This window comes from Octopus sinensis, linkage group LG3 (assembly GCF_006345805.1).
Source record: "Octopus sinensis linkage group LG3, ASM634580v1, whole genome shotgun sequence".
In the NCBI taxonomy this organism is placed as follows: Eukaryota; Metazoa; Mollusca; class Cephalopoda; order Octopoda; family Octopodidae; genus Octopus; species Octopus sinensis.
The window spans coordinates 108,890,481-108,904,929 of NC_042999.1; the positions used below are offsets into that span (position 1 = coordinate 108,890,481).

The 14,449-nt window shown below is 33.6% G+C and overlaps 1 protein-coding gene across 2 annotated transcripts in view; it reads right to left on the reverse strand.

The window, feature by feature from the left end:
- LOC115209908 (30S ribosomal protein S11) overlaps positions 1-14,449 on the reverse strand; it is a 44,330-nt gene that overhangs the window by 9,349 nt on the left and 20,532 nt on the right. For both annotated transcript variants that reach the window (XM_036501214.1, XM_029778503.2), the window contains exons 2-4: positions 9,065-9,147; positions 6,040-6,181; positions 4,845-4,972 (exon numbers count right to left, since the gene is read on the reverse strand). In XM_036501214.1, coding sequence (XP_036357107.1) covers positions 4,845-4,972; positions 6,040-6,181; positions 9,065-9,147 — 353 coding nt within the window. The remainder of the gene's footprint in view (positions 1-4,844; positions 4,973-6,039; positions 6,182-9,064; positions 9,148-14,449) is intronic.

The following is a 14,449-nucleotide window of genomic DNA, read 5'->3' on the forward strand; positions in this document are numbered from 1 at the left end:
TTCAGTTTTTTGTAAATTTTGATTTCAAATTCCATCAGAATCAACTCTGGTTTATCATCATCATCATTATCGCTTAACGTTCGTTTTCCATGCTAGCATGGGTTGGACAGTTTGACCGGTGTCTGGGAAACCAGGAGGCTGCGCCAGGCTCCAGTCTGATCTGGCAGTGTTTCTACAGCTGCAAAAAACACTGCCAGATCAGACTGGAGCCTGGTGCAGCCTCCTGGCTTCCCAGACCCCGGTCGAACCGTCCAACCCATACTATTGTTAGTAATGCAATAGTCATTTTCATATCCCTCTCATAGTAATAATTAGCACTGTCCTTAAATATTGAGTACTAATTAAGATTAATAGCAACTGATTAGTTTGCTGTTACACATTTTTTTTTTCAAACTTAAGTTACAAATCATGAGGATTTTGCTTTATTGATGAGTGATTGTAGACAGCATTATAATTCCTTGGAAATTTCGAAATGTGAAAACTATTAGGTAGCAGTTAAGATCAATGATCTCCTCTCATTAAAGGAGGCACATAGATAGTAATAAACTTCCTCGATGACTACAGAGAAGAAAAGAAAGTAGAGAGATAGAATATTGATGGGTGCTTAATTGCACAATAAATTTGTGAGTTTAATCAATTGACTACTTTTAATGTTCTCATAAATGCTTGAGCAGTTTTAATAAACCATTCATCTTTGCCTAGCTTTCTCACTGCCCACCAGATTACTGAATAAACCTTCTCTAAGCCAACAATATTTAACATTTTTTCCATTTCTCACAAAATGCTTGTCTCACAGTAGTTATCTATCAATTCTAACAAATTAATGCGCAGCCAATCAACCTGCTGGTAATAGCAATCAAATCATCGCAACAAAAAGGAAAAACAGATACAATAGGTAACATAGTTCTAGATACTCCCAAAAATGTCATGATGGAAAAAAATTAAAAGTATTTGCAAGAATGAAAGAAAAACTTCTAATTCTATATTTTAATATAGAGGTTTGATCACTAATCTAGAAAGTAGGCAAGGAAGAATAATTTGTGAAAATTGTTCAAGCATTTATGAGAACATTCAAAGTAGAGTCACTTCTGTGAACTCATGATTTTATTGTGCAGAAAAGCATCCACCTATGTTCTATATCTCTGCTTTCTTTTCTCCGTTGTAGTATTTGAAAATAATTTATTAACTTCTAAGAGCTTCATTCTATGAGAGGAATTCATTGCTTTCATCTTCAACATTTCCAAGAAATTCTGATAATTCAACCAGTAACCTTAATGTATTATGTATCTGTTGCTGTCTTCGGTGACCATCTACATGATAAAGTCATGTTTTATAACCTTTAGAAACTAATTTATTGGTTATTAAAGTTTATTTGCACTCAACATCTGTCTAAGAACAGTGCTAATTTTTTTACTATCAGAGTGATATGGAAATAACTAGTGTATAACTAATAATATAAACCAGAGATAATTTTGGTAGGATTTGAACTAAGAACTTATGAAAATGAAACTACATACTGTAACCTAGTTAATCCACCATACTATAATTTCTGTCAGACTGTTGCTATTAATATTACCAAAGCTTTTCATGATAAATCTCCTCGTCCAGGCCAAATCTAGTGTTAAACAATGACAATTAACCCTACAGTACAATGATTCTTACTTTGTAATCAATGAATTTGTGCATCTCCTTCCTTTGCTATCCTGATAATTATCAAGGAAAACTACTTTGTGCATAATTTGACTTTTTACTAAGTAAGAAACTAGTACAAATACTCATTTGCCCTCTTTATCTGGGTTATCAGTAAAGAAACATCCCAAGCACACTTTTCTATCAACAACAGTTTAAGGAAGGCAGATCTCTAGTCAGGACATGACGTGTAGACACGTTTTCCAGCTCCAACCTTTCGGCATCTGCTGCAAATCTGAGTGTCACTTGCCTGTTACACAAAAGAGAAAAAATCAGTAAATGCAGGGGCCTAACCAGCTGTTATCAGTTTGCGCTGGTCACCATCAAGACAGCAGGTGTTCTAGGGACCCTGTACTACCAATTTCTTCTTTCAAAATAGGGATAATGGCAGCCTGTCAAAAAAATGAGCCCTAAGAGGTGAAGTGGCTGCTGCAGCGAGTATCACTGCACTGACCATTCTCTGCAGCAATGCCATCACGGTCATTACCGCAGGGCACGGCTGAGCACCCCACTTGTTCTGCGATATCTATTTCTTCACCCCCTCTCCCTATATCTTCTGCTACTTTTTTTTCTTTTTCTTTTCTTTACTTATCTCTGTTTCTTTGTATTTAAGTGTTCTAATAAAATAAACCATTTGATCTAATATTATCTCTTGACACACATCTCCAACTCTCTATACTTGATGCTTCTCATCTTCACAACTATATAAACTTGATAACTTAATTTTCGCCTCACTTTTAGTTATCATCATTGTTTAGCTCATGTCAGCCCTCATCAAGGGCAGTCCTCTGAACAAAAAACCTTTTAACTATAGCTGTTCTATAATTTTCATATATCCAACACTACATTGTAGTCATCACAATCCCTGCATATTGTATGTATGTCTATGACTACACTGTCCATTATGTCACTAAATTTTTTGTCATTTTTTGGAGGATTTTTTTTTCAGACAGTAAGATAAGATTTGAGAAGTTTGATCTGCTATTTCTAGCAAGTTGAGTAACCAGGTAGAGATTCCTTTACTGACTCCTGCTGGCCTCTAGTTATATTTAAGATGGAAAGCGTTTGTGATCATAATCATTTGTTTGTCTCTCTTTTTTCTAAACAGATCATAGTTGATCAGGCTTTCAGACCCATCTGACCAGTAGTTAGGTCAACAGCTGGCTACTAGTACCTGTAGCACCATCCATCCTTAATATTTCCTGACACTGCCAATAACACCTTCTGACTATAATTACGGCATATATGTCCTCATCCTTTAACCTTTTAGCATTCACATTACTCTGTCAAATATAATGCTTATTTATTCCTTTACTTGCTTCAATCATTAGACAGTGGCCATATTGGGACACCATCTTGAATTTTTAGTCGAATGAATCAACCCCAGTACTTATTTAAGGCTGAGGTTTATACTATAAATCACTTTCTTGAACTGCTAGGTTACGGGGGACACAAATGCACTGGCACTGGTTGTCAAGTGATGGTGGTGGGACAAACACAGACATAAAGACACACACACACATAGATATGTGTGTATGTGTATATATATATATATATAAAAACAGGCATCTTTCAGTTTCCATTGAACAAATCTGCTCACAAAGCTTTGGTTGGCCTGAGGCTATTCTAGAAGACACTTGCCCAAGGTGCCACGAAACTGAGTTTTCAATGATATAATTATTTATTTTTAGAATGACATTGTAGGGTAGGTGTAAAAAGCCAGACCTGGCCAATTTGAACATAAAACAGGTAGAATATTGGGGCTTGATATGACCATTTTAAATGCTAAAGTATTAAGGTAGTTAATGCTCACCAACTCCTTTATAGAGCCTGTTACTTCAGTTAATTCAAGTTATATTCAGTTAATTCAAACACATACTGATATCATAGGTGTTACATTCTTTTGTTAATAGTCTTATTATAATTAAACCAAACACACTATCTTTTCCCTTCTCTGCTAATAGTATGCCTATGACTACAACATTAGTTTTACAATTGTTACCAGCCCAATACAGCATATAGTTATAGCCTCTAGCATTGCTGCTTTTGTTGCTTAGCCTCAAGTCAACCTTGACTGAGAAAACCTATGATTATAGACATTCTAGTCATGACTATCCAATATTTTTAAGGTATCTAGAACTCAATCAATTAGTCTCTCCTTATTTAAGAAGGTGAAGGAGGGAGTGATTTCAAGGTAATTTGACTGCTATTTATATCAAGTTGAGCTATCATGCAGAGACTCTGGCATTGGCCTGGAGAGGCATTCCAATCATGACCATCCTGTCTTTTGAGTGTATCTCAACATTATTTCAATCTGTCTTTCATTGTTTAAGACAGTAGGGTGTCATTTCTGAGGTATGGCTCCTATTTCTAGCAGGTCAACTGAGAACATAGAGGCTCCTTAGTTGACTCATCTTGACTCCCTACAGCAGTGAGCAGTGTTTCTCAAACTGGGGATACATACCTAACAGATGGGGAATGAGATTTCAGAATGCCAGGTAAGGGACAAATAAGCGAATAAAACTTGCAATAAAGTTCTAATTAAAGGCCTTTATACTATATACTAATTTTGTTCATGGTGAGGCACAAGTATTTTAAAATCGAAGTATGGTGTTGAATAGAATTGGTAGCGAAACACTACCTTACTGAGATCAATTTCAGTTACATATCTCTTTAGGGTGTCATGTATTTCTTTAGCCCAATCCCTATAAATAAATCTAGTTTCCAAAATCCTTACATACCAGTTACTACCATCACTACTACCACCACCAGCTCTTCTTCATTATTCTCCTATTTCCGAAATGAGACTAAGTTAATAAGAGAGAAATGTTGTCTATACTTTTCCTGATATAAATAAGCAAATATGAAAACAAAACACATTTTCTCTTCCTCTTTGCTGCTTAACAACTATTTTTATGGGTAGGATGTAACATGCAAATTTAAAGATTTCCAGTGCAAGAGAGAGGGGGAATTATTTTTGAAGTCAGTTTGTTGCCCTTATTGATAAGGAGTCAATTGTGAAAGGTGTAGCCTGAAGCAAACAGAGTTATGTACCTTGCCTCCTAAGTGCATCACAAAATAACTATACTTTCAAGCTTAAATCTATGCTAAACTAAAAAAAGCTGATGATGTCTAGAATGTAAACATGTACTTACCATTATGCTCTGAAATTGTTATAATAGTATTGTTTCTGGTGGCTTTGACGTGAGCTATATGCAAGTGCTTGAAGGGTACACCATCAACTAGCATGTCAGGTGTTCTGAGAGTAGGGAAAATGTCAGGACTGGAAAATATTTATTAAAAAAATGTATATAAAATTCATACTAAAACACATACTATTTATTGTTATTATTTTCTGTTTACACAAGTAAAAAAAAAATAATGTATTTCGGTACTATTTAGTGTGCAGAAACTGTAAAGAACTCACACACTCACACTGTCTGTGTGTGTGTGTATGTGCATGCATGTGTGTATGTGTGTTTTGCTTGTTTCAATCATTAGAATGTAGTCAAGCTGAAGCATCACCTTCAAGTGTTTAGTCAGATAAGTCACACACCCACCATTGTTTTTTAAAAGTTTGGGACTCCTTCTTTCTCTTTTTGCCAAATCACTAGGTTATTGAAGCATAAACAAAATAACAGCAGTTGTCAGGTTGTGGTAAGTGGGCAAATAGAAAGATGTGTGCATGTGTGTGTATTAATGTTTGTTTTTTTTGCTGAGTTATAAAAAACAATTTTACATTAATCCGATGGGTTACTCTATACTTTTGTAGAGTATGAATTTATTATTCTTATACAAGAATATTGTTGATAGTAATTTCAATACATTAGGAGTTATTTTGCCTTCATATAGTCTATGTTGAGTTAAAATCATCTTTGGATGTGTGGATTTGAGTGGGGTGATAATTAGGTTTTTATGGAAAGGAGTTTTGAAAAAGAGTTTTTATTGATTAAATTTGGGGTAATGTTATTGTTTAGAATTTATTCATGTATTATTTCAACAAGTCCACAAGTGGGGTTTCTATGTGACAATTATTCAAATCAGCATCCAAATATCCCTCAAACAACACCTTAATGTCTTTTTTAAAAATGGGAAGGATACATTTGATAATGTAGTGTTAGATACTTTATCACTAGAAAATATAAGAATAGGGTGGTCAAAGCTGGATTGCCTTTGAATACAGGTCTGCTCAATCCAGAAATGATCTGGGGCTAACTAATAATAATAATAATCGTACGTTTTAACAATGAAACAATGAGGCTGTTATTTGGAAACAGTTAACAGAGGGATTTGAACTTTCAGAGATTAAATAAGTAAAAACAAAAACAAAAAGGAAGATAAAGATGTTACTTGGAATCAACTTCAGCTGTGTCACTAAGATGTAATCGATCCTTAGTTTCCATTTGTGTCCATTTTTTGAGACGGTTATCCTTGTCCAACACTGTTCTTGGAAAGCTGATATGTATTGCTTGACTCAGAAGTAGTGGATTGCCTGATTTTTAGTAAATCAAATGTAAATAGTTCAAAATACTTAACAGAAACAATTCGTCTAAATCTTATCTTTATACTTTCTAAAACTTTGTCTTTAAGTATTTGCTACAAATGATCACACCACAATCCCTTGTTTTCTCATCTTCTAATAGTAAACACACAAACACCACAGCCAAATCTTCAAATAATTCATCCACATTTGAGGAGTTTTATGCATCTCACAAAAAAGGAGAGAGAGAGACCACTAACCTGGCAATCTGTAAGATCTAATCTAAACATTCTAAAAGAAAATGATATGGAATTAGTTTAAATTAAAGTTATATTTAACTATTATTTCAGTTAATGCAATTAATTACAAGTGAAATATCAGAGCTGTTTACTCATGTTGATTGCATGAATCATGCAAATTTAATATAAAGTTGAAGGATCATTTTATTTTTCATGAAACAGTTTAACAACATATGCTATTTCTAAGCTTAAAAATAATATATTATTTCTTCAAATTCTTAAAATGATAACATTTATTTCCCATTTTACTTTTCAAGTAAAATACGTAACATTCTACATGTTTTCTGTTTTTCTACAATTGCCTCTTCTAATTAAACCAATGCCCCACCCCTTCATGTCTGCACATATCTCTTTTCTCATTACTTGTAGTCTCTATAAAGACAAACTCAATGTTTCTTCCACAAAATATTACTTTGGATTTAGATTTTGCCCAAATTTTCCATCCATCTTCATTTAAAATTAATTTGCATTAGTTTAAAGAAAATATTAACTACAGGCATAAGATGCAGTTTAGTTTAATTTCACCACCTGAACCGTAAGTTAATTTAATGCAAGCACTCAGAGCCAACCCTTAATTCTCTCCCCAACCAGATTCTTTACTGCAGTTATGGTATGAGTACTGATCCTCTTCTCCAGATTAACTTACATTTAAAAAACAAATAAAATTATCATTAACCCAAAGCAATCTGGTGGTCAAGAAATATATAAAATATTCAAAGAGAAACAAAAAACAAGTAAAATTATTTTCACAACAAAAAGCAGTTACTTAGCAAACCAGTCGTTTTCTGAAAATGTCCTACTGAAAGCAGACAAACCAGTAAATGTATCATCCAAAGGAATGTAGGTTTGTGCCAATGCTAAAACTATGGATAAAGATATTTGGGCTGGAAGTTACATTACAAATTCACTCAGCTTTTACTAATATAAAGGAACAGGCATAAGAAGTAATGAGGTACTCAGTTAACTTTCACAAACCCAACCAAAATTTAAAAAATTTTTACAAGTATGCATCTCAGACTGCATCCCAATGAAGGCTGTTCAACAGATTGACAAGGATTCAGTTATGAATACCTTGCTTCAGCCATTGGCTCACAGACAAACACAATTTGCTCCCTCTACCTCGTCTATTATTACTACAATAGGTTCTGCCTCTGAAATAGTTACCTGTACACCTTTTTCCACCACAACTACATGACTCTCTTCCTCTTGTCATTCCAACTATGTCCTCACCTCTCAGATCCTACACAAAATACTTTTTCTCTTTTTCCTTTCTCCTCGGCACAGCAACCTTCTGCAATTATTTCTCTGCAAACATTGAGCTACTGGTATTGAAACTATGGACTACAATGTCAGTAGTTTGGAAGAGCGTGCAAAGGTCTTAGGCACTGCTCCACTTCCACTGAGTATCTTAAAGATAAATATCTTCTGCTTCACAAAATGCTACTACACTTATAGAACAAGAACAAACTTACAATGACCAAACAGTGAATCCACTTTCAGAGTGTTGCATTGCACCCTGTAAATCTTGTTAGCATACCAGCATGGAAGGATAATGATAATGAAAAGATTTGAAAACATTGTATTTCTAAAGATACATTAAATAACTGTCTCAAAATTCCTAAGGATTTGACAAAGAGCCAAATTAGTCTAATAAAATGAATAAATTAATAAATCAATAACCAATGCTGAAATATTGAATTTTTCAAATCAGAGAAATATATGAGTTCATGACTTGCTGATAGGTGCAACAATTATTGTATGATTAATTGCAGAATTTAGAGTAATTGACATAAATTTCTTAAACCATTATTTAGTCAGAAGAGGAGGAGAGAAAATACCCATCACCAAAAGTAGGTCCTCTTAGACAATTAAAGATAAGAATAGTAATAAAGTAATGATGTAAATAATTACATTATGAAGCAAAATCCCCCAAATATCATTTGTGATATATAAGAGTGTTATGTTAAGAGTACCATAGATTAGCTCCTAGCAGTCAAATCTTAACCCTTTAGTATTCAAATTAATATGTCATAAGTAATCCTTATTCATTTACATTTTAAAAAATTAATCTGGTATTATCTTGTAGCTTCAAGATTTGAAAGATGTAATTGTTTATTTTTAGAATTACATTGCAGGGTAGGTGTGAGATACTGGTTCTGGCCAGTTTGAACATAAAATGAGTAGAATATTCGGGCCGGATATAGCTGGTTTAAACACTAAAGGGTTAAATCTGGTTTTCCTTGCTGAATGTAATTGGTTTACTTTTAGATAAGTAACACTTATATGTAAAACATGGACAGCACCTTCTTATTCCCCTCTCACATAAGTATGAGGCCTTGTGCCTATACAAAATACCAGAAATCAATATTTAATGGCCACACAACTAAACTTGTCTGATCATAGGAGATATCTTCACTGCTGAATTCCCCACAACAAAAGATTAATGACCTCTAAAAATGAAACCTAGAAATCTAGACATAATAATCATTACAAAAAAGATAATTTTAAATGCTTGTAATTTAGAACACACTAAATTAAATAGCATAATTTTAAAAGCAAATGCAAAAACAAAGTGAAAAATAAGAGTGATACTTACCACTGACAGATAAAACTTTGTTTTTCAAGGGAGAACTTACACATGACTGTCCAAGATTTCGTAACACTGAGGACAACATTATTCTGTAAATGAAACAAAAAGTGATTGGAATAAATATACAAGAAAGAGACAAGATAAAATGAATACTTTTATATTACAAAATTTTAGTTTTGTATAACTGTTCATTAGTTTGTTTAAATATATTTTAGCAATTCACAAAAACAAACTAAATCAGGATAATAAATGAGTAAACTGATGGATATGAAATAAATGAAGAGATTTTAATTATTCAGCAGCTAAGTATAACAACAACATCAACAACAATAAAAACATAAACAAAACAAACTGATCAAAAAAATCTTGTTTCTTTTGAGAGAAGAATAAAGTTGTTTTTGGAATTTGTAATATAAACATTTATATTCATGAATTCAGAAGGATTTTTTCCCCATTTGGAATACAACAGGTTTATTTATACAAGAAAGTGTTAACCTGTTAGTATATTGCAATGCAAATTTTACTAATGGAAACTGATGAAATTTTGTGAAATACTTTATATAAATAAAAGATATGAAAATACTCTTTCATTGTTTATTTGTGTTTCTCTTTCTTCTGGTGAGATGAAGTCAGTTCAAAATCATCCAAATATTCCATTTTCTTTTTTTCCTTTTAATAGTTTAGTCAGAGAACAAAGAGTAACACTCATGCCCCTTTTTAAGGATCTTCTTATCATAAGTCTCCCTGTGATAAGTGGAAAGAAGAGAGGAAGTTGTACTCAGACCAGAGACCAGACATGAATGCTTATAAAAGGTGTACTCTGCCAAAAGTACACAAGGGCCAGATGGTGGTAAAATGGATACCTAATTAATTCTACCATCCAAGAACAGGAATGGTCTCTCCACGGAGCTTCCACAAAGTTTCCAGTTACTAAATGTCACACAAAGTTTTGGTCAACATGAGGCTATAGAGAAAAAAAAACTGTTGTTAACCCTTTTGTTACTGTATTTATTTTGAGATGCTCTGTGTTTCTTTCAATTATTTTAAATATAACAAAGAATTTAGTAAAACAACTTAGTTATCATTAAGCTAGTGTTTGGAACATAAATTGTGACTAAGGCTTGGTGGAATATTTTAATTCAAAACCTATGAAAACAAGACATTTTACCACAGAGCCAGAGCCGGTTTTGGCCGGGTTAGTAACAAAAGGGTTAAAGGTGCTGCTGCTCATTGGGACTGAACCTCAAAACCATTTTGTATTAAAACAAACGTCTTAATTACATAGCTAAAACAAGAGCAGGTAGTTGATGGTTTTAGGATTACATACTTGCAGAAACCCAACAGATGGGAAAATCCATGATTAAAAAATGAAACTAGTTATTATACGAGGGATTAACAGCATGTTATAATATGTTTATTTCATTAAGCTTTCTAAAATAAAAAGGTAAAAAAAAAAATGTACATTGTAATAATGCTTACATTTTAATACTATTAAAACATTATAACCAATCTGAAACAGAAAAGAGCAATATGCCTTTTTCTCTCTTGGATTTGCTTATAATGTTTATTAGATAATTTTGAAAATCATACCAGGTTATTTACCTTTAACTTGTTTCACTCATTGGATTACAGTCATGCCAAGGTACTACTTTGAAGGGCTTAGTCAAACAAATTGACTCCAGTACTTTTTTTCCTGAACCAATAAGTTATGGGCTTCTTTCAGTTTCCATCTACTAAATTCACTTACTAGGTACCACGCAGTGAAACTGAGCCCAGAACCATGTGGTTGGGAAGCAAACTTCTTACTACACAGCCTGCATTTGTTCAGTATCAGAAAATGCCAAGTCACATGTTAATTTTTATTTCATTTTTTTTAATACTCAGTGGTTTGATTTCCATCACAAAGTAGGATGAGTAGATGACCTTCTTTTGGTTGTATGGTCTCAGATGTTTAGATGCATATTTAGCAGTAGCAGTGCTGTCCCAGATATAATGTGGACAATACTCTAATGTGGATTATACTTGACCTTTGTAGAGATTCACCAACTAATAGATACTGAATTACTTTCTGGCCACAAAGAGAAAACCTAGCTTTTAAAAGCAGTTTTAGTAATAGGTCAGATTGCAATGAGAGAGTTTTAATTGTACATTAGATTGCTACGAGAGAACAGCCATTTGGAAACCTAGCATCTAAAGCCACTTAGAAGATTTTAGTTGAGTTTTGCTTATTTGTAGAGTATACAATTGTTTCCTGGAGATGTATGGCAAATGTGTTTGTGCTGTTAAGAGTCTAGGTTTACATGTCCACCATATTTTGGCAGACTTTCAGAATAGCTGCTCCACTTTGGTTGGAATTTTTTCTTCATTCTGGCCAGGATTTTTCGATTTTTTTGGGGGGAGGGATTACAGATTTCAAAACAATGTGGGAAGCCTTTGCTACCAAAAAAAAAACATCTTTTAAATCCATAGCTTTCAAACATTTGCCCCTAGCCCCTTCCCTTCTAGAATCTTCATGACAACCATCACCACACATTTTTCCCCCCACGTTATGATATTCTATATTCTGAAACACATTTACTTTGAAATCTAAATTTCTTCCAACCACTTGAAGTTTTTCAAATTTTCACCAAATTATTTTCAAAAATGTAATTTGGATAACAAAAATTGCATTTCTTTTTTTTTTTTTTTCTAGAAACTTAATAAAACCAGTTACAAGCATTTAAAATTACATAATATTAGCCAGTCAAAGCTTCAAGTGCCAAATATTGGAAGTTGTAACTGTTTGTCCCCATAGGAGCAACATGCATGAAACCTTTATGTTAAATCTGCCTTTAAACTACACCATAATGTCTTAAAAACAAAATAGGGTTGGGGCAAAAGGAAAATGCATTGTGCCACATTTAATTTAAAGCCAATCACCACAGACATAATCTTTAATGAAGTCATCATCATCATCATTGTTTAACGTCCGTTTACCATGCTAGTATGGGTTGAACAGTTTGACCGGGTCTGGGAAGCCAGGCCGCACCAGACCCCAGTCTAATCTGTCAGTGTTTCTACAGCTGGATGCACTTCCTAACGCCAACCACTACGTGAGTGTAGTGAGTGCTTTTTACGTGCCAGGGGAGGCTGGCAATGGCCACGATCAGTTAGTGCTTTTTACGTGCCACCGGCACACACTGAGCGCCACAGATCAATAATAAATGCACTTTCTCATGGTTTAATAGAAAAAGGTGGCAGCGGCGGTGGTAATGGTAAAGAAAGAACTAGTTACCAAATGTTTTTGTATGAAGTATAGTGCTATGACAATGCTGCTGCTGGTATTAATTGATGATATTCTTTGTCTGCCACCAAACCTTGTAAAACAATTTTACCATAAGAGAAAGTACATTTAATATTGATTTGGGCACTCATTGAGTGTTTTAACGGTAGTAAGTTTGATAAAGGGTTTATACCCCTGGAGATTGACTTTCATTTAGTTATTATTACTAACACTCAACAAGAGGAAACCACTTGGGCCTGCCTCAAGCAAGAAAATAAGTGATGATGTGGCATGTGTCATCTCTTTCTGCTCTTTAGACATTGTGGTGTAGTTTAAGGAAGCTATACCAAACAGTTTGAAAGAGGACGTAAAGGTTTGATGTATGCTGTTCCCATAGGGAAAGTCACAACTTCCTGTATGTTTAGCAGTTGAGGCTTCAATTGGCTAAGATTGCATAATTTTAAATGCTTGTAACCATTATATTAATAATTTGTAGAATGTGATTTTTGTAATCAGCATGTGCAACTGCATCAGATCTACATTTTGTTTTACAATAATCTGGTGAAAATTTGAAAAACTTCAAGCAGTTGGAAGAAATTTAATAAGCTCCGTACTCAACATTTTAAGAGCAAAAGCAAATTTTTTTATCCATATATTTTAAATGTCACCCCCCACTCCCTCATACTTTTAGAACAGCAACCAGTTAACATGCAGTTTACTGTTGTAAAAAAGGTGAAAGTAAATTGTTCTTAAAAAACCAGAAGTGACAACAATTTACTTTCCCATTTTATCATCTTTCTTCTTGGCGAGCATCCATGCTCCTTCTATAGCCTGTGTATGGATACTGCCATTTTTGGATCAGTAAAATTGAGGGAGTGATTGACACCTTCATGAGTATAGGTGTCAAGACTCACATTTGAAACCCACCCATCAGATATCAAATGTGTTCCTGGCAATATCCTATGCATTATAATGGGCCAATGTTTTGTACTAGCAATTGGAGTTGTTTTTTTTTTAGCAAATGTTAGTAGACCACAGCTGTCATGGTCGTTTTCTTTTGTTCTGTTTTGACAATTCCCCTGCACTTTATCTACAGCCATGAACTGCTTATTAACCAAGAAACAACCCAAATGATTTTTTTCTTTTCATTATTTTCAATCATTCCACACTTTCTGAAACACTTGGAATTCACATTAAAAAAATCTTATTCCTCTCCCTCCATTGAACTTTCCACAATTAAAATGAATATTTTTTTGTATCATTTCTTCTGTATTTTTCATGATTTTATTTTCTCATACTTTTCCTCAAATGACACAAAAATTAAATTAAGAGAAAAACACAAAGCGAATATATTAACACCTGATTTGCATTGTCATAAACATCAAATCTAATTTTATATGCCACTTTTCATTTCCCACACAAGACAAAAACAAACAGAAATACAGGCATACCTCAGCTTAAGATGTTTCGATTTAAGTCATTCTCGATTATACGTCGGTTTTCAAAAATAATATATGGAAAAATAAAAATCAAGTCATTTTACTCAACTTTACGTCTGTCCGCCACAAATATTGGAATTGTAAAATCACTAGAAAACCATTAAAGGCACATAAAATCATGTTACTGTACAATAAATAAGAATAAAAGCATATAAAATCATATTAAAATATGTACAGTAAATGTCAAGATACACACCATAAAGTAGTGTAGCTTAGTGAATGAAATTGTTGTCTTATTTATCAGTCTTTAGGAGCTCATATTGCACTGTAGTTCTAATATCTAACATTAGGTGTTGTTATCATTCATGATTCCCACAATTGTTTTGAATTCAGATTTGTTTATGTCTGTTTATCAGCTACTTTCTCATTCTCATCCATTTGCGATTTTATTTTTTGCCCCCATGGCTCCTAAGAAAATTCATAGTGAAAATGCTAAGCGCCATGCTATAACGCTGGAAGATAAACTGACTGTGATAAAATGCCATGAAAACGTGAAAAAGTGGTAGCAATTGCACATGTTTGGGGGATGGGTCAGACAACTGTATCGACAATTGTACATAATAAGGACAAAATTTTAGTACATATCAAATCTGAAGCCCCAGGGATGAAGAACACTGTCATCAACAAGAA